The 21557-nt window shown below is 38.8% G+C and overlaps 1 protein-coding gene and 1 long non-coding RNA gene across 7 annotated transcripts in view; both read right to left on the bottom strand.

Moving 5' to 3' along the window:
- OCA2 (OCA2 melanosomal transmembrane protein) overlaps positions 1-21557 on the bottom strand; it is a 207237-nt gene that overhangs the window by 45287 nt on the left and 140393 nt on the right. For all 5 annotated transcript variants that reach the window (XM_083805752.1, XM_083805754.1, XM_083805755.1 and 2 more), the window contains one exon: positions 7390-7483. In XM_083805752.1, coding sequence (XP_083661878.1) covers positions 7390-7483 — 94 coding nt within the window. The remainder of the gene's footprint in view (positions 1-7389; positions 7484-21557) is intronic.
- Positions 339-3483, bottom strand: LOC310884286. 2 transcript variants are annotated; one of them, XR_014574120.1, is made up of 3 exons: positions 2755-3483; positions 2200-2282; positions 339-1764 (listed from the first exon to the last, which is right to left on the bottom strand). It is a non-coding gene; the product is annotated as an uncharacterized lncRNA (long non-coding RNA). The 2 variants fall into 2 exon arrangements; XR_014574121.1 differs by having other exon boundaries at positions 2228-2282.

The raw sequence follows: 21557 nt of genomic DNA, 5'->3' as shown, positions 1-21557 counted from the left end.
ACAGCTTCTCCACACATGGCACTACTAGGGACCAAATGTTGAAATAGTTCCATAGGAATATAGAAATAAAAGTATATTATTCAACTTTATACTTCGGAGGTGAGCAGAACAACGTAATATTATTCAAAACTAAATGTCCCTCCATTAAGTTATTTTAGAGTGTTCAATGTTTAAAATTCAGATTCCAACTTTACACAAATTGACTTTCAATTGGAGCCTAGCTGTTATGCTTTGCTATGGTTCAGGTGCCTCACTTTAAAAAAGTTCACAACTCCTGCTCAGTGCCCCTCTTCATTTTAGGTGTGTTAACCGCGATTGTGTTGCAGATATTAATATATGTGTAAGTAATATCCAGGGTACAAGTATAACTTTCTTTAGTGTCACACAGAGTGTCTGATTGAGTATCTGATTCATCACTATAAATCAGTTATATCAGAGACTAGATTTTCTTTTCCTTTTGCACCACTCAACGCTGCTGCAAGCAGCACGTTATCCATTTTACATAAAAAAAGGTGTATTGTCTGGAAAGTGCCTGCAGTGGAAGGAGAGGAGATAGACCAGTATTATCTTCTGCACTTAGAGTTTCAAAGCTTGCTATAGCTTCCTTGTCTTGTTATGTCTGTTAGCCCAAATGCTACCTTCTAACTGAATATACCTCTTCTGCTGACAGCTGCGCAGAGTCTGTATACTCATAGTGCAGCGACTCAGTAATACAACATAATGAGTTTAAGTATTCTATATTATTCTAAAAACAGAAGTGGTCAAGGCTTCTAAGAAGAACCCTTTGTAATTTATGATAAATAAATGCACAAAGCAAGTAAATAAAATTAAACAAAACTCTACTTTGCTTTGTAGGAGTCTTCAATGTCATCTCTGCTGTCACCACTGATCATTAGCCTTTCTCTAATTTGCAGAACTCTTTAGCAAGCAATTATTTTACACAGATTGAAAACAATTAATACAGTCATTTCAAATTCATCAGCAATGTAAGCATTATTATGAAGTGAGCTTATGTCTGGTGTAAATTCTTTTGAAAAATCACTTTTGAATAGAACTGAATTCTGTATATTACATACATATTCTTCTCCTTTCCATTTTGAAATCTAAGATCTACCATCTGAACTATAAATCCTCATCAGTACAGATGACATGAAATAGCATCCTCTACCCCATATACTTCATATTTTACCCTAAATAACATACATACATAGATATATATATGTCTGCCAAGATAACTCTTTTCGAGCTTAGAAAAATGGCCTTGCTAAGAAAAACTGACTGGGTTCAATATGGTTTTTGGTTCTTTATTAACTCAGTGTCTTAAAGCCAAGCAGGCCTCTGATATTTCCTTAATACAGACATCGATATGTCCATCAAATGTACACGCTGTGGTTTAGCTGTTTTTACATTTTACATTCACAACTTTATTCTCTATTTCTTCCATGCCACAGAGGATTATCTTCAGCAATCTTAAAGATTAGAGAATCTCCTCTAGCTGCAGGTACACTGGTAATGAGCCTGGCTCTCACGCCACGGACTTTACAGCACTGCTGGCCTTTAAGCAGAACTTCATACCAAAAAAGTGTGAAGATGCCCCAGAGTTTGAATGTCATGAAAAAGCTAAGAAAAACAGCACTTGGATTTTTACAGAAGGTTGAAGGTCTTGTCTGTTTCATAAAACAGCAAGAGATTAGTTTGGACCCTTGAATACCGATGCAGAGAAAAGATTCCTTGTGCTCATATCTGATGATACTGTTCTTAGGGCTACAACAAAAAAAAAAATGAAACATTCGGTTAATACCTGAAGAGAGTTCTTCATTAAGAACAAGCAAACAGTACTACCATTTACTGGAGTCATAGTTTAAAGTCTGAATTACTCCTTTCCATTGCAGCAAACACTACAGAAACAATGTAAAGTATATTCAGAAAGGAAATTAGATATTAGGATAAGGAATATAAAATACCTGCTGTATTTTGCTTCTTGATATGTAACATTTAAAGTTATAATACACACAAAGTTAAAACACCACACAGATCTTTAAAACTGAGACACTTCCTGAATTTCCTCATTTGTCTTGCCTGCCATTTAAAATCAAGAGCAGTAGCAGCCTTTTCCTTTTGAAAGATCCCATACTACTTTCATTGATTCCCTATGGTCCTAGCTTTTATTTGGATTGAGTTGTATAAACAGAGACATACAAATTTAACCAAGTCAGATGTGTCTCACCCACAGACATAGAACTGAGCCTCAGGATTTCACGTCATCAAAAGACTCCAGTGACCTTTCGAAACAACAGAAACTTGCAATATCAGTGTTCTGGCTAAATTCAAACTTAGGTAAGTATATTCTCTCAACAGATTTTTTTTCCTACAGTTTCAATTACATTCCATTGTATACAACAATTAATTTTGAAGTAGTACTCCTACTAGTAGCTGGTGAGTACTCAACTAGTAGTTGCTGAGTAGTACTCCTCTTTAAAAACTGCTGTATTTTCACTCCATACTTTGGTTCCTGACATACTTTTTGAACATTTCAATTTGAACATTTTTGAACATTTCAATTTGAAAAGCTTTATACAAATGTGATCTGTTGCAACTATAATTGAACTTCAAAGGATCTACAGAGGTGCTATTTTCATAATATTAATTAAGAATTATATATTTTAATGTTTTATTGAAGGCTTTTACTTTTCCCTCATATTGCAAAGAGGCAGGGTTGATTTAGTAATATAAACAATATTTCTAGATTTATACCTTCACTGTGCCTGAAGCTTTACAGCTAGTTTAGGATTTTACTGAGCAGAATCAGTGGGAATAATAAATGAGTAATTCTCACTGTGCATGGTCCAATCTGCATTAGGCATGTAAAGAGGCTTGCCAAGAGACAGAACAGCTACAGCATTAGACCACCAAGAGAAATCCAACTTTTTAGTTGCAGTGTGGGGTTTCAGTCCTTTAATAGCTGTAATTATCCTGTGGATAATAGATATTAGTCACACCTGGGTTTTGACCCTGGAAGGCTAGAAGAAAAGTGCTCTTTTCACCTCCTTTCTCAAAGTACAACCAAACTTACATGGCCAGAACAACACAGCTGTATGCATCCTAGAGCTTGCCTCTGTCAGTAGAATTATGACAAAGACAACTTTCAGGTGTTGTCCTCCAAGAAAATATACTGAGAAGAAAACTAGCACAATACTATAAACCACATAAAATGTCCCCTTTGAACTACCGGAGTACTTACTGTAGCTGATAAATACTTTTGCACTTTTCTTACACTAGCAACACAGAACTCAAATGCTAGTCACTTTCAAATATGATTTCAGTCAACTTTTAACTCAAGCCTTTTTTTTTTCTTTTTGCAAACATACTTTTTGTAAATCAAGAAAAAAGCAAGAGATAAAAAGACAAATAAATGCCAGCTGTTCAAATGTCAAATGTACAAAATCCTTTCAAGCAATATCTTAGCTATAACCTCTTCAGCTCACTAAAGAATCTAGTCCTACACAATTGAACAGCCTTAACAGGTGCATTTCTGACTGTGCACTTACTCAAATTGAGTTGAATCCATATTTCTTGTTATTTTACAACTTACAAACCAATAGAATCTACACGATTAAAGCTCCTCCTGTTCTGAAATTGCTGGAACTAGCAATCTTCATTTATGCTCCAAAATTTCAGAGCAGCATTCTCTACACACTATTGGAAGGCCTATGCACATTTCAGTCTCAAGAGATATCATAATTTCATCATATACTGAATAGGAAGCATTAATGAATAAAGCTTTGTTCAATGTCATCTCCTGAAAAAGAAATATGAATATATTTGTCAGAACACCAGAACACCGCAGAAAATGACTGAAACTATTTCCTTGTTTGTTTCCTTCAGTTTATTTTAAATTTATTGTTGTCTTTCCTTCATAGTCAAAGCACAATTGAAATACTGGCAGATAATGCATTAAAAAAAAATAAAATGTGAGCAATACAATTTTTCAAGCTATTACTTAGTCACCCTGACCATTAATTACCAGACAGATATGAGCTAATAGGGCCATTCAGCCTTCAGAAAAATTGACAAACCAAGAGGCCCCAAGGTCGGAATTCATTTGACCTATCTTTGGACATCCCTCTGAGCTCTTGAATTTCTGTATGTTAAGGGCTCCTACATACCTGCCAGAGAGTGTCTGGCATTTTCAGTGGATGAATAAACATCTGCCTCCTGGAAATGCCAGTCTCCTCAGCACCAAACAGGGAACCCAGGGCAGTGAGACTCCTAATTCACAATTTCATTTAAGTTCTTAAAAATAACTGTGTTATCTTTAGTATCTTAGAGATAATCTAGCTCTAAATTTCCAGAACTAGATCTCCTGGCAATTTACCATGTTTACTTTTTAACTGCATTAGATTAACCTGACCTGACCAAGAAAATTTCTGCCAGAATTTCTGCCAGCTGCAGATTCTGTGGAAGACCAAAAGGTTTCAAAATTGTGGTCATCTCACCAGGAACTGACAATGGCCACCAGTCTTGTTGGCTTTCTGTATTAAGAGACAGGAGTTTTTCATTCCTTCTCACTTCCAGATACACATTTTACAGAGCAAGGATCATCTGTGCTATTTTCAGTTACTCCTTATCTCTGAACCCAATGCCATGAAAGACAGAAATTTAATAGCAGCAGCTTTCTTTTGGGAGACACTGGTGAAGATGACAACAATGTGGTAGTTATATTGGCAAAGGTCTCTCTGTCTTGCTTGAGATTGATTCAATCCTTTCATTTCCAGGACAACAGCTAAAGCAATGAAAGAAAATTACAGTCTTTTCTCATCCCATCATCTTTCAAAACAGTAGGTGGCTGTGCACTTTGTGACAGTAGAAAAATTGTACCCACTGGAAATTTTTCAGGACAACATGTTGCACAGTATTTCCAAGATGAGCACAAATGATGATGGTCCTTTCATGGACACATAAGCATACAGCAGTGTTTACCCTGACCCCAAGAAACACCATCCAATTACAAGTACAGAAGCTGTGTATTATGTAGTAAACAACAACCTCTGAAATCTATACTTTTAATGTGTTATTTAATCAGGCACTTTTAAAAAATGTCTTGTTTGCCAAATTCCTTTGGTTGCATAAGGAGCAATAAGATAAAATCTTTTGCCTTAGGCATCAGACAATAATGATATAATTTTCAGTTCCCCATTACAAAATGAGATTAGCCTACCCTGAGGATTCTTTCATATCACTTCAGTGCTGATAAGCCTTTCTTTTCGAAATAATTTTAAAGGCCATATGAATTTTTTGTTTTGCTACGTGTTTTTTTTTGGTTGGTTGGTTGGTGGGTTGGTTGGCTGGTTTGTTGGCTGGTTGGTTGGGTTTTGTTTGGTTGGTGTGGGCTTTGCTTTTTAAAAGCCCCTTCTCTTCCACTTTTTGAGGGTTTATGAGATTTTTCAAAGCAAAATATTTTCTTAAGAATAAACTGCCATCTGCCATTAGCTTCTCGTGTTGAAATGGGAAAGTCAGGACTATATTAATCTTCAGACTAATGTTCTCATGAGACCTTTGCCAGTACAAGTCATAATTTGATCAGCTTTATCCTAACAGAGTACTATTTGGAGTATTTAAGCTTTCACAAACAATGATAATGCTCTATTTTTTTATCAGAGTACTTCTATGTAGTCTATTTTAATACATGAGAATTTCCTATGTATCTCTACTACCTTGAATTCAAACAATGCCTATGGTACTGCTTATATTGTTATTGTTGTTTCATATGGCATATACACAGAAGTCTGTGTTAAAATCCCAGCAGCTCTTCAAAAAATCAAATTAAAGGAATTTGGGTTAATACAATAACTGATACTTTAGGAACATCAGCTGAGATTTGTAAAGGCTCCAAGGCTGGTGAAGTGCTTCCCACTCAGAATATATCAGTGTAATCTGGCCAACTTTACATACCTTATGCTTTTTTCTTTTTTTTTTTTGAAAATATCTGAAAGTTTAATGAAATCAGTATCTTTGATGATTAGCAAATTGTGAAGAAAGATGATATTTTATGGCAAACATCTATATAAAGACACGCTGATTATTCAAATCACTGGTTTTAAAGAGGAACGGATTTGCAGATTAAAGTCACAATATAATGAGTAATGATGAGTACAAAAAGACATTCCTAAAATGAATAACTCTTGTTTGGTATAAATTGTCCTGTCTTTGCAACGTGCTCTTAAAATTCAATCTGTAAATTACATCATTATAATCTTTGTTAGGTATTAAGGTCACTTGTACTAGCAATCACTTAGCTAAATAAACAAACCAGAACTTGTATTAGACACAAAATTGGTTTGGGTTTTAATCTCCATAAAGTAAAGGAAACTATTTGGAAGATTTCAGGGGTAGGAAGGGGTGGATTCATTGCAGAACAGTATCCATTTTAATGTTATTTAACCTAACTGCCTAAATATTTATGGATCAGAACACAGTCCAATACAATGTAATTAGCATTAAATCTCTCAGTAGTCAAAAACAATGCTAACTCTACTTCTCATTAAAAGCTTATATGTTTTAATTGTACTTAGTACACTTGCTGTTTGCGTCAAAACATTTTCATAAGCTATTTGCAGAACATAGAGTAATCCAGTATAAACATTAATTTAAAAACTACCGGATGGCTATTCTTCTTTGTTGTTATAACAAATAGAGAGGAAATCTTGGACCTACTATGGAAACATGGTACATTTTTAACTAAAAAAAGATAAAAATAAATAAAGTCATGAAGCCATCTGCTTGTTTTATGCTAGTGTACTGACAATACATGAAATCCCAAGTTAACACTGATATGGGTATTAGAAGAATGGCTATTAGCTTTCTTTATTTGAGGTAAATTTCCCAGATAGTTCAATGAGGTATTCCACAGACTAAGGAGTGCTAAATACGCCAGCAAATGGATACTCAACCCAGTTCTGTAAGCAAGCCAGAAAACCTCCCAGTGACTTCAGTAGACCCTGAATCAAGCCTTCAGATCTCAGCTATTATACATTTTCTGCATCTCTTCAATGAGCAATGATGGGCCTCTGTTCTGGAAGCTAAACGTATCTTTGTATTTTCTCTCACAAAAGATCAGAACCCCATAAGCACCATCTGGACTGCTGCTTTGTGTGTTTGTACTTTATGCAGATACAGTCTTCAAACACAGACTGCAAAAATCCTATTGTAGTTTATGCAGCAGACAGTGGCTGGGATCCTTATCCAGAAGTCCTTTGAAGTCAAAAGGAGCTGCACCAGGCCCTCACTATGCTTTGCATAACAAAATCATTGAACATATTTGAACCAGTTAATACATATCATAATTTCAAAGTTATTGCCTCATGTTAGCTTTCTTGCACAGGCTCTTACCTCCAAGGCATGCACCCATGGCCAATGAGAAGATTAATGGCTTCATAGGTAAGTTAACATCAGGATCTTTACTCAGGTTGAGAAGCACAGGAATCTATGGTTTAAGAAAAGAAGAGAGTGAAATTTAGGAGACATTACCCAACCATCAGTACGTTATAAATAAAACCAATTTAAGTGAAAAACTGAAAACACAAGTCTAAAGTATAACTGTTTTTCAATGAGCATCTTTGCATAATCTTGTTTTCTGCTCAGTTTTTCCCACTAATTGTGCTGGTCCTGCAGTCCAAGAGAAGTTATTGGCAATGTCAAGCCAACCCTGACAAGGTTGACTGCTTACAAAACCAGAGATCCCTTAGGATTGTGATTGCCTCCCATAGGAGCCTTCTATTTCAACTGGGAGCTGACAGTGACTATAAGCAATTCCCCCTCCACTTCCCATAACCTGAAGGACAGATGTATCTCTTCTTCCTGGAAAAAGCTGTGAGAGATGTCCAGACCTCGACCTGGATGTGTATCATGCATCAATAACTAAAATATTCCTGAGTTCTTTTTATAATTAAACGTGTCTGATCTGTTAGGGAGACACTGAGAGAGAAGATCAATGCAGCAGGCTTCTGAATTCACAAGCAGAGCTGAGTTATTCTGCTTTTTAGTCTAATATTACATTTACCAGAAAATGTATATTTTGTTCTCCTGCAAAATATTTGCAAATTTTTATTAATTTCATTTAATATTTTTAGCAAATAAATTATTTAAAAAAAGACACACAACTTGTAAGTCAAATGAGGTTTGTAAGGAAACATAAAAGATTTCATTAGGCAACTGGTGTAGAGCCAAGAAGTACAGCAGGCAAGCTTTCTAGTAGCACCAAATCTTAGTCAGGAGCAACCTTCAAAGCTAAGCAACTTGAGCTTTGATTGGGGAAAACTGTTTATACTTCCACTTTATTGTATAACTGCTTCGTTTGAAAGAAAGGCATAATCACTACCTGTAGAGAAAGGGTTGTTAGCTAGGTGAGAGTTGATAATGCTATTGATCTGCTTTTAACATGTGCAGAGGTCTGTTGGACCAAAGGACAGAGAAAGAATAAGCAAACTTGGAGCACTAAGAAACCAAGCGGCAAGGGATATACGCAAATAACTGTGATTTGCCTAAAATTGAATGCTTTCTCAGAATTCGGGATTTTCAGTAGTGATTAGAGTTATGACTTTTAATCCTCTGATTTGTCATTTGGACGTATTTCAAAGGTCCCCCTCAAGGGCTATGATCTCAGAGATGGAGCAGCCACTTCCTGAAAAATGTTCTCAATTTGATGACTGAGTAATGCTCCCCTTTACTGACTGGATCAATATATCGGCTTTATGAAGAATTGCAATCCTTTCCTTCTCCCTCTCTCCTGCCATTGGTCCTAATCATTCCTCTTAAATCCTCTAATTGGTTAACATAGATAAGGTAATGTTTAAGTAATTATTCCTGAACTGTACATTGCCTGAAGATGGGTACTTCTATTTCAGGCCTAAAGAAGAGTCAGCATGCCCAGTATCTTGTCTGTTGTTTTTGCTGGATTTTTTTTGTGTGTGCTTGTTTTTGTTGTTGTTTCCTTTTTTCATTAGATAGTCATGAAAAATTTCATTTCCCCCCATAAACTTTGTTTTTCTCAAACCACTGCTGCCAGAACATGATACACAATTCAAACTACAGTTATATTTATATGTTTCAACATAAAATGAAATAAATTTAAACAAAAATACTGAAATCCCAGAATAAGCCATCTTGCTCAACCTAAATAAAGCATTTCTTCCTGCTGTGTAATTTTGTAAGAACCAAAGTCAATTATTAGCTCCTTGGAATTATTCAGAAGTATCCTGTTGTACTACATTAACTCTCTTGTTGTAGGACACAACCCTGAACCATGCAGGCTAAAAACACTTTTTAAACCAGATGACCTTGTGCCATGCACTGCCCTGCAGAAATGGTGGATGTGCATTAAGATGACAATCCTATTTTCTTGCTTTTGAGGTCAATCCTAAAACTGGTGCCAGCAGGATCCTAAGTGCAGACCAAGTAATGCTATTTTCACACCTCACTGATGAGAACTGTGTGGAAAGCAGAGCCCTATGGCCCTCCAGGGGACCTTCCCTATAAAAAGCACTGTGAAGGAAGTGAGAAGCAAGAAGCAGAATGTAGATCCCAGGCAGAAAGTCAATCAAGTAACTCTCCACTTAGTATTTGCAGCTAGATATGCACAATACTCCCATCAGAAAGTTTGGTTCTCTCTGTTTACTGAAGGAGCTCCACTCTGTGAGCTCTCAGTGACTCATAAATCCCTATTGACTGAAGACACTGAAACTATTTAGAAGAAAGTCTCTAATCAGAGGTTTGAAATTCACTCTATCTTCTTTAAAACACAAAGATGCATTGCAATGCATCAAGAGGAAGTGAAATTGTACAATGTGTTTGAATCAGTATTTCTAAATTTTTAAACCCAATAAAATATTTCAGGAGCGCAAATACAAACTTGACCCCACTGGTTTTATTGATATCTCCTTGACATAACATTGCTTCCCTTCCACTTGAATTCTTTTTAAAAATCTTCATAGAAATTAATTATCTATGTTAAAATTATCATCAGTGATGTCATGCTCCTAAGTACATTAACAGGCAGCAGGCTAGATCAGTAATCTCTGCTCCCATAACTGTCTGCTTTTTCAGCAAGAGAAAAGTACTGAAACATGCATGCCTTAGGAATATATATTCATGTACAATTTGGGTGTTTTCCCTTATTTAAAGGAATTCATGTCTACCAAAGTATAGCAGTTATGGTTATAAAGGGAATGGAAGTTCTATAGATCTCCATCATATGCTTGAATTTAGATCTAGCATGCATGTAACCTCTGTAAAGAGATATTTCTAACAAGGAATGCCACAACATAAGTTTCAGTTTTAAATAATCAGATGAAAGATGAAAGCAAAACATTCAGTTAAATTTCTAGTGTTTCAGATAAAAAATATTTAGTTATCCACAGAGTGCACCAAGTTTTTGCAAACATTATGGAATATTCTGTATGGCAACTACACGTCACAAAGGCTCCAAAAGTCACTAGCATCACTTTTTTATATATAAAAGTAGGCGTAATACAAATAGTGTTCTCATTTCCATCCTAAGAACATTCATGACCCAAAAGCAATGAAGAATTAGGAAATTTGATCACCAGCAAGAGCTTTTAAATAGATATTGCAAAGCAATTAAAGCCAATAACATCTCTTAGTGCTTGAGCAATTGCCTTTTAAATAGACAAGGGTCATAAACAGGCTCAGTTACAAAGGGACCTACCTCTGTTTCCCATAAAATCACCTTAGACATATATTTTTTTTTTTCATATTCATTCATCCAATTACGTATTAGGCAACACTTTTGCACTACCAATACCTCAAACTTCAGCTTTATTTACTGTTATATTTAACCCGAGTGATAAAAAAAAATGCAGACTATGAAAGAGTTAGAAAAAAATACACAACATATACAAGAGCATCACAGCATCAAAAGCAGACCATGCTAGAATAGTTTGCAAGCTGGAACATAGCTTGCTGCAATACATATTGTACAAATACATTTGTCATATTGATTAATTTAATTGGAATGCAGACTTTTTCATAGTTTTGCTAAGTGCTGCCCCTCAAAAGACAGAAAAAAAAATAAATAAAGCTTTAAAACCTCGTGTTTCCATCATTATTCCCTCTTTAGATTACATAAACAGCATCCTTATCAATATTAGAATGAAAATCGTAATGTCTTTTCAGGAAGATAGCATTAATTTCTTATAGCCTTTATTTCAACAGTCTTACCAAGAGAAGTCTGTTTGATTAGTTGCTAGAAAAATTCCTAGCTTTTCTGGAAAACTTGATATTGAACCACATTTCACCCTCCATTACTCCTTGATTGGCAGAATTTAAATGAAATGAGTGACATAGCTCAACAGAGCAAAGCCAAATCAGCCCCCTCACCCATTCTATATGACTCACTATCTCATCTCACTATCTATATGACTTCAGCCTGGAGAAGAGAAGACTGAGGGGAGACCTCATCGTGGTCTACAGCTTCCTCACAAGGTGGGGCAGGCGCTGATCTCCTCTGTCTGGTGACCAGTGATAGGACCTGAGAAAATGGCTTGAAGCTGAGAAAGGGGTGGTTCAGGCTTTGTCTTAGGAAAAGGTTCTTCACCAAGAGGATGGTTGGGCACTGGAACAAGCTCCCCAGGGCAATGGTCACAGCACCGGGCCTGCTGGAGTTCAAAAAGTGTTTGCACAATGCTCTCAGACACACGGTCTGATTTTTTGGGTGGTCCTTTTGGGACCCAGGAGTTGGACTCGATGATCCTTGTGGATCTCTTCCAACTTGGGATATTCTGTGATTCTATGATTCTCTGTCTCCAAGTATTAAAACAGAAAAACACAACTATAAGAAATAATAAGTGTACCTGGAAAAAGGAGGGTGTCCTCAAAGACTTGATATAGAAAGGTACTAGTCATTAATCTCGATTGTATTCATGATATTTAATTTATTATTTAGAGAGAATAAAAGCTGATGCACAAACAACACAACTATTTAATGATGCTGGCACATTTGTCTATATAACTATCCTAGTCAAAATCAACCCTTGTGAAGAAAATGTTTGTTTATGATATACATTTTGGAAATACATAGGGTGTGTTACAAATATTAAAAGACCAAAAATGGAAATATATATATTATCATATTTCACACTGATTTTAATCTTGAATAGTTCTGAAAGCTTTCTAAAATTGAGTTGGGCTTTATTACTATTATACTATTGTCCACCTTCCCTAGAAAATATACCATCTATCAACAACTAATAATATAAGGAATTAATTGAAATTCAAAATATATATTCTGCAGGACAGCATATTTCTTCTCATTCCTCTCTGCTCTTCAGCATCCTGAAAATTTAAGCAAGATTTAAGCAACCACAAATAAAGGAAGCTTAATTTTTACTTTAAATTAATGCTTTAGAAAATAGAAAACTGGAAGATTTTAGACTAGAATTGTATATGTAAATTACTACTAAGCTAAATTTTATAAAATACTGTCATTTTTCTCAACAGAGTCCTTGCATTTATATTGTGGTAGGCAATCCATTTTTTTGAAAGAGAATATTGGGGGTCAGAATTGAACATCTCAATTCTGTTTTTCAGAGGGGCTCTATTCAACCCCTCACAAGCCTTGTTCCTTCCAGTTTTGCTGCAATGAAAGTGGAACAGAGAGCCTCAAGCATTTTGCTTTCACATTTATTTTGATACATAAACTGTATTCTTTGGAAGCAAAAGTGTGACTGACCAGTTAACATTTTCACACCTTGCTGCCACAGACTCTTTTCCGTGACTCCTAATTACCAAAGAGCAAGTTGAATCAAGACCTTTATTCTACCCACCTATTTTTATGACAAAGCTTGCTCATGAGCGTGACATTTAACTAGTCAAGGAGATCAAGAAGTAAGAGCTCTTTTGAACCTTTGAAGACTGTCTTCTACAATACAAGCAGAGATGATGATTTAGCTTAACTAGCTGAACCCTAGATACGTAGGGAGGAGACCGAAGAGGAGAGACACTGCTGCTCTGTCAGTGAGAGACGCCTCCTGGGGTGGCAGAAGACTCATAAGCAACAGCAGGGTAAGCCCCCTCAGCTACTTCTGCTTTCCAAAAATATTTGTAAAAGTAATCACACACACCCATCATGCAAGCAGGGTAACTTAGCCACTCATTCATGTTTTTCCCATATTTATGCAGCACAAGAGAAGTCATCAGGTCATATTGCCCATCTTGTCTATTTGTGCAACATGATGGTAAAGCAGCAATTTATATCTTTATTTTAGGGATTCGTTGCTGTTCTACAATACAGGGTTTCACAGCACACACTTTGCTAAGAACTGCATGTGGTAAAGATGTTTTCTATGAAAACTGCAGAGAATGTACATTAATAGAAAAAAAGCTATTTCTAGTTTCCCAAACTGTGGATGATTGGTCTGTCTCTGCAGACTGTGAGGGTACAGTCTTACACATTAATTGAGCATTGAAATGAAGAACACAGAAAACTCCAGTAGGGCAGAAGGGAAAGAAGATCCAAAAATAAAAGTGGCACTAAGAAACATGAGATACCGATGAAATATTCAGTAGTGAAAATGAAAAGACTCTGATAGTTTTAGAGGTAAGAAGTAGTTGGCCAAATTTATCTGATTTCTGACAAAGACCTGTCAAGACTATGTCACCTTGCCAGCCAGGTGGTTAATGGAAATTGCTTGTTACAATGTATTGAGGAAATAGTATTTAAACTCAGCTAAAACAAAGATTTACTATGGCTATATTTTTAGTTCCAGTAACAAAAGAAAAATATAAACAGATGGCTCTAGCATATGCAGCTGATAAAACATGTCAATTAAATTAAAGAGAGTGCTGGTAATAAAATCATGTCACCTAACATTCTAAGGGCAGAAATGCATGGCTATTTAAATGACAATAGTAGGAAAATACAGGTCTTAAAAATGAGTAAGACTACCTATTAAGGAATGTCATTGTGAGTTTAGTCTGTTCAAAAGGGAAGAAAAATATGAGCGGATTAATAGAATGACACACAGAGCATCACTACGTGATTCACCACATTTGTTCTTCAGACAAAGAAAGCTGGATATCCAACATGAAAAAAAAAATAAAAACCCTCACCATTCTGGAACAAAAATGCATAAGACTTAATAACTAAGCTCCTGCTTTTTCAAGTCTTCATGCACAGACTATTTTGCGGGTTGTTTTTAAGCAATTCACAGATATGTTTACATCTAGTAGGTTTGTCACTGACAACATAGACCTTTGCATACAGAGTTCATGGAGTTTCCCATAAAGTACATATCAAATTCAAAATATTTTTCTACAGTAGATTTTTTAAATATTGACAAAAAATTATTGATTTTCATATGCGTGGGCAGCTATCACAGGTGCCAGGAATGTTTATGCAACTAAGTACAATAAACAGTCACCCAGATAAACATTTTAATTAGGGAGCTGGGTCTCCACTTTCCAATGCATTAGAAGTAGGGAAAAATCTTCTGGTTACAGTTCAGCAACTCAGTTTCAATCTCTTCATCTTGTTCTGGGGCAGTTCATGACCTTTGTATTCATGACAAATTATGTGAAACAATCAAACGGAATATGGTCTGAATACTGCTGCTTTATCTTTCTGTGGGTGCAAAGTTTTATTTTAGTTTAGCACTGAATTTCACCAAAACAGAAACAGTTAAGAGTAATCAAACTACAATGAGCTAAGTCACCTCAGATACCTGGTCCACTCTTTCAAGCACACAATTAACTTCCTAAAGCGTCCTTTCTAGTATGAAATCTTTCTCACCAACAACAAGGGGTTGGTGGGGAAAGTAAAGTTGAAGGGTAGAATGACAATGAAATGGCAAAGTTTATAAACCTGAAGGCAGCAAGGGAGGAGCACAGCAAGCTCACTACCCTGGACTTCAGGAGAGCAGACTTCAGCCTCTTCAGGGATCTGCTTGGTAGAGTACCATGGGACAAAGCCCTGGAGAGAAGGGGGGACCAAGAAAGCTGATTAATATTCAAGGATCACCTCCTCCAAGCTCAGGAGTGACGCATCCCAACACAGACGAAGTCAGGCAAAAACTCCAGGAGGCCTGCATGGATGAACAAGAAGTTCCTCAAACTCAAGCAGAAAAAAGGTGGAAGGGTGGTCAGAGCTCAGAACGTAGCAGAGGGTGGAAGAAAGGACAGGTAGCCTGGGAGAAATACAGAGAAATCATCTGAGCAGCCAGGGATCAGGTTAGGAAAGCTAAAGCCCTATTAGAGTTACATTTGTACAGGGACATCAAGAGCAACAAGAAAGATTTCTATATGTATGTCGGTGATAAAAGGAAGACTAGGGAAATTGTGGGCCCTCTCCAGAAGGAAAGAGGAGACCTGGTTACTTGGGACACAGAGAAGGCCAAGGTACTCAATGACTTATTTGCCTCAGTCTTCACCAACAAGTGTTCTAGACAAATAGCCCATGTCACAGAAGGCAAAGGTAGGGACTGGGAGAACAAAAATCCATCTACTGTAGGAGAAAATCAGGTCTGATCTAAGGAATCTAAGGTGCACAAGCCCATTGGACCAGAGAAGATGCATTTCTTGCAGATGACACTCACTTGCAGATGACACCAAGCTAAGTGCGTGTGTCGATCTGCTCGAGGGCAGGAAGGCTCTGCAGGAGGATCTGCATAGGCTGGAGCGATGGGCTGAGGTCAACTGCATGAAGTTCAACAAGGCCAAGTGCCGGGTCCTGCACCTGGGCTGCAACAACCCCAAGCAGAGCTACAGGCTGGGAGATGAGTGGCTGGAAAGCTGCCTGGCCGAGAAGGACCTGGGAGTATTGGTGGATAGTCGGCTGAATATGAGCCAGCAGTGTGCCCAGGTGGCCAAGAAGGCCAACGGCATCCTGGCCTGTATAAGAAGCAGTGTGGCCAGCAGGTCGAGGGAAGTGATTGTGCCCCTGTACTCGGCTCTGGTGAGGCCGCACCTCGAGTACTGTGTTCAGTTTTGGGCCCCTCGCTACAGGAAGGACATGGACGTGCTCGAGCGAGTCCAGAGAAGGGCGACCAAGCTGGTGAGGGGTCTGGAGAACAAGTCTTACGAGGAGCGGCTGAGGGAGCTGGGCTTGTTCAGCCTGGAGAAGAGGAGGCTCAGGGGCGACCTCATCGCTCTCTACAGTTACCTGAAAGGAGGCTGTAGAGAGGTGGGGGTTGGTCTATTCTCCCACGTGCCTGGTGACAGGACGAGGGGGAATGGGCTAAAGTTGCGACAGGGGAGTTTTAGGTTGGATGTTAGGAAGTACTTCTTTACCGAAAGGGTTATTAAGCATTGGAACGGGCTGCCCAGGGAGGTGGTGGAGTCACCATCCCTGGAGGTCTTTAAAAGACGTTTAGATGTAGAGCTTGGGGATATGGTTTAGTGGAGTACTTAGTGTTAGGTCGGAGGTTGGACTCGATGATCTTGAGGTCTCTTCCAACCTAGAAAAATCTGTGAATCTGTGAATCTGTGAATTTGCAGGTCCTGAGGGAACTGGTGGATGAGGTTTTTAAGTCAAAGTCCATCATGTTTGAGAAGTCATGGCAGTCCAGTGGAGTTCCAGCTGACTGGAAGAGGGGAAACATAACCCCATTTTTAAAAAGGGATAAAAGGAAAATGTTGGAAAATAAGGAGGTGACTGGTGACAGCCAACACGGTTTCACTAAGGGCAGATCATGCCTGACAAATCTGGTGGCCTTCAACAATGGAGTTACAGCACTGGTGGATAAAGAAAGAGCAACTGATGCCATCTACCTGGATTTGTGCAAAGCATTTGACACTGTCCCCCATGATATCCTTGTCTCTAAATTGGAGACATGGGTTCAACGTATGGAACACTCGCTAGGTAAGGAATTGGCTGAATGGTCACACTCCAAGAGTTGCGGTCAACAGCTCAGTGTCCAAGTGGAGATCAGTGACGAGTGGTGTTCCTTGAGGGTCGGTATTGGGACCAGCGTTTTTTAACATCTTTGTCAGTGACATGGACAGTGGGATTGAGTGCACCCTCTGCAAGTTTGCCAGTTACACCAGGATGTGTAGTGTGGTCAACACACTGGAGAGAAGGGATGCCATCCAGAGGGATCTGCACAGGCTTGAGAGGTGGGCCTGTGCAAACCCAATGGAGTACAACAAGGCCAAGTGCAAGGTCCTGCATCTGGGCCGGGGCAATCCCAAGCACAAATACAGGCTGGGTGGAGAATGGATTGAGAGCCACCCTGAGGAGAAGGACCTGGGGGTGTTAATTAATGAGAAGCTTGACGTGAGCTGTCAGTGTGCTCTTGCAGCCCAGAAAGCCAATTATATCCTGGGGTGCATCAAAACATTCATGACCAGCAGATCAAGGGAGGTGATTTTCCCCCCTTACATTGCAGACCCCACCTGGAGTACTGCATTCAGCTCTGGGGCACCCAATGTAGGAAGGACATGGACCTATTAGAGCATGTCCAGAGGAGGGCCACAAGGATAACCAGAGAGCTGGAGCACCTCTCCTACATAGACAGGCTGAGAGAGCTGGGGTCATTCAGTCTGGAGAAGACAAGGCCCTGGGGAGACCTTATAGCGGCCTTCCAGTACCTAAAGGGGGACTACAGGAAAGGTGGGGAGTATAGTGACAGGACAAGGAGTAATGGCTTTAAACTAAAAGAGAGTAGATTTGAATTACATATAAAGAAGAAATTCTTTACTATGAGGGTGATGAGGCACTGGAATAGGTTGCCCAGAGAGATTGTAGATGCCCAATCCCTGGAGGTGTTCAAGGCCAGGTTGGATGGGGTTTTGAGTAACATGGCCTAGTGGGAGGTGTCCTTGCCCATGGCAGGACAGGATGGAATTAGATGGTCTTTAAGGTCCCTTCCAATCCAAACCATTCTGTGATTCTATGATTCTATGATTCTATGATAAAATACTTGCCATGTTCTGAGCTCTGTACAGAATACAGTTTCACTACCTCTATATATGAATTCCACGCGGTATGACAATTTTGAAGGGGATGTTGGACCAGATTTACTATTGTCTAGAGCAAAGAAGAATTTGAACAATTTTGCACTGTTGCACTGAAAAGATAAGGTAAGATACATCAGGATAAGTTGCTTCAAATAATAAACTAATTCTGTTTCTACCTTTTAGGAATTTTTTTATAGAGCAGAATGCTGGAGAGGTGCTGAAAAATATCAACATGTTATAGATGCTTAAATACGTGAATATTTTGCACCTTACAACATTTCTATCTTAAAACAACTAAAAAAATTTTAGATTTTATTCTTAAGCTTGCAGATAATTTATTGTGCTTATGTTTTAGGATAAGCAAGAATCCTAACTTCTCTGTCTAGATACTTAACAAGCCTTAAAATCCTTAATTTTCTTATAGGAAACAATTTTTGAAATCTGTTTTCATTACTTCAATTCATAAAACAGGTTGTTTCCTTGAATTCTTAGTTGTGCTCTCTCAGATACATTCATGTTTTAATTAGTTATTTTCAGTAATGATCAACAGTTTCCGCATTTCACATCCTATTAAGGTAAGAAACAGACAGCTACAAAATTTAATACTGTGAAATTTGACACTTAAAATGGACCAGTCAACTTTATCCAAAATCAGACAAAATGAAAATTTTCATCTATGTATCCATTCATTAGCCATTCACAGTTTTTTCTTTTTTCTTTTTTCTATACACAAAACAAGTCATTATAAATCTAATTATCCCACTGTACAAACAAAAAAGCTGAATTGAAAATCTGGACTGCCACACTTCAAAGTTTTTTGTTTGGTATTTTGTTTTTTACTGAAACAGCATCATATTTACAGACCTCTCTGCATTTTTTTTCTCTTTTTGTTTAACACAATTATGCCCCTTAGAAGTCAAGCTGCAGGCCTTCTTACATGCTAGAGTGGAATTCCATAGTTCTTCCATTTCTCAGGCATGTCTGTTGCCAAAACACTTTACGTAACATCCTCTATATTAGCAAGTAATGCATATAATAGGAGAAGGTCAGGAGACTGAAAGAGCTGGAGCTGAGACTATTCTCATCTACATTGCCTCCAGTCCAGGGGGGCTTTCTTTGAATTAGATATACAGTCTGAATTTACAGTATGGCACAGGGCTAAATGCATCCTGTGGGTATATGGCTTCAAACTTTCTACAGGGAAAGTAACACATAAACACATCTGCGTCTATAAGGCCTTCTAAAAATCACCACACTATCTTTTAGTGTCTTACACAAATGATGTTAAGATGCCACTTCCCCATCACAGTCACCTCACATTGGAGACCCTTACTCCTGTCTGTTCTCATGCCATTTCTGAGTTGCTGTAGCCCATCTCACCTCTCTGCTCCAAGTTTAGACAGCACATGCTACACAGTGTTGTGAGGGGTGAGTGGAAGACCTCATCCAACAGCTGCAGAGGCAGTGTTGGGGACGTTTCATGGATGAACTGATGCTTTTCTCCTTGCACCTCCCCACCCATAAAGAAAAGCAGGTGTGTGACTTTTTGGGTGCCCTTGCCATTGCAATGGTTGTGTCCACAGTCAGCTAGAGGTTTGTAGCCAGAAGAGCTGAGACTGTAAGACTGTCATCCCTGGAATATAGAAAACAAGCACTGGATACACACCTTTTGAATACAGAAGAGATAGAGCTGGGGCCCTTAACTGTGAGCTGTCACCAAGCCTTTCACTGTCTTTGAATGGTATTTCAGGAATCTTTATCTATGTACAAGTCAAACAGGCTGTCACCCTGTAAGCCTGGTTTCCCCTTACTCCTACTGCTCAGTAGCTAATCAGTTTGGGATGGGGAAATTTAGTACTGGAAGAGGTCTCTGATGCCATCCTCCAAATACTCTTTGCTCAGTCAGTCCACACAGCTGATATTTATGAAACCACACAGATATTATACAGATTTTTGGCATCTGTAGGTTCAAAAAATTGGAGGAATTTGATGGCCCCTCATTCCTACCCAATATAAGGTCCATTGAAGCTATGACTGCAAAATTCACAAGACCAATTACCCATTGTCTTGCAGATATATTTTTCACCACTGAAAGAGATTTATGGACCTCTTGGAGGGCTTCACTGGAGAGAGTCAATTTTTCTGTGTCTTTTATATTCCCTGTCATCTACCTGGACTTGTCATCTACCTGGAATTCTGTAAGGCCTTTGGCAAGGTCCCACATGATAACCTGGTCTCCAAATTGGAGAGAGATGGATTTGATGGGTGGACCATTCAGTGGATAAGGAGTAGGCTTGAAGGTCACACCCAGAGAGTGGTGGTCAATGGCTCTATGTCCAAGTGGAGGCTGGTGACAAGTGGTGTACCTCAGGGGTCTGTCTTGGGACCGGAACTGTTTAATATCTTTATCAATGACATAGACAATGGGATTCAGTGCACCTTCAGCAAATTTACAAATGACACGAAGCTAAGTGGTGAGGTAGATACAACAGAAGAAAGGGATGCCTTCCAAAGGGACCTAGTCAAGTTTGAGAAGTGGGCCCATGTGAAACTAATGAGGTTCAACAAGTCAAAGTGCAAGGTGCTGCACCAGGGCAGGGGCAATCCCAGGGTGTAAAGACTGGGTGAAGAACTCATTGAGAGCAGCCCTGCAGAGAAGGACTTGGGGGTTCTGGTGGACAAAAGGCTTAACATGAGCCAGCAGTGTGTGCTTGCAGCCCAAAAGGCCAATTGCGTCCTGGGCTGCATCAAAAAAGGAGTGTCCAGCAGGTCAAGGGAGGTGATTGTGCCCCTCTACTCTGCCCACGTGAGGCCCCACTTGGAGTCCTGCATCCAGGTCTGGAGCTCCCAACATATGAAGGATGTTGATCTGTTAGAACAGGTCCAAAGGAGGGCCGTGAATATGATCAGAGGGCTAGAGCACCTCTCCTATGAAGAATGGCTGAAAGAGCTGGGGCTGTTCAGCCTACAGAAGAGAAAGCTCCAAGGTGATCTCTTTGCAACATTTCAGGACTTAAAGGGGACTTATAAAAAAAAAAAGATGGAGAGTGACTCTTTGCTCTATCAGATAAGAACAGGATGAGAGGGAAGGTTTTAAACTAAAAGGGGGGAGATTTAGATTTGTGGTTAGGAGGAAATTCTTCACTCAGAAAGTGGTGAGGCCCTGGAACAGGTTGCTCAGATAAGCTGTGGGTGCCCCATCCCTGGAGGTGTTCAAGACCAGGTTGGATGAGGCCCTGGGCAACCTGACCTAGGGGGTGGCATCCCCCTATGTCAGGAGGCATGGAACTAGATGATCTATGAGGTCCCTTCCATCCCAAGACATTCTATGATTCTATGATTAGGAGTTCAGATTCAGCCATGAAGCTGACCCCTTTTGCCAGAAGAGCGCAGGATCATTCATGCCTATACCATAGCAGATGTTCCATATTCCTATATTCTAGGGCATCTGAAACCAAACTCATATCCAAACGTATGCCAATATGATCCTCTGGTTCTGAGTACACACTTGGGGTTGACCTCCAAGCTGTTGTTCCCCCTGGGTAACAGTGTGAAAGTGTGAATGAACTGTGTGGCTGAATGAGTGAATT

This window comes from Anser anser, assembly GCF_964211835.1.
Source record: "Anser anser genome assembly, chromosome: 1".
Taxonomy (NCBI): Eukaryota; Metazoa; Chordata; class Aves; order Anseriformes; family Anatidae; genus Anser; species Anser anser.
This window is presented reverse-complemented; position numbering and strand designations above follow the sequence as displayed.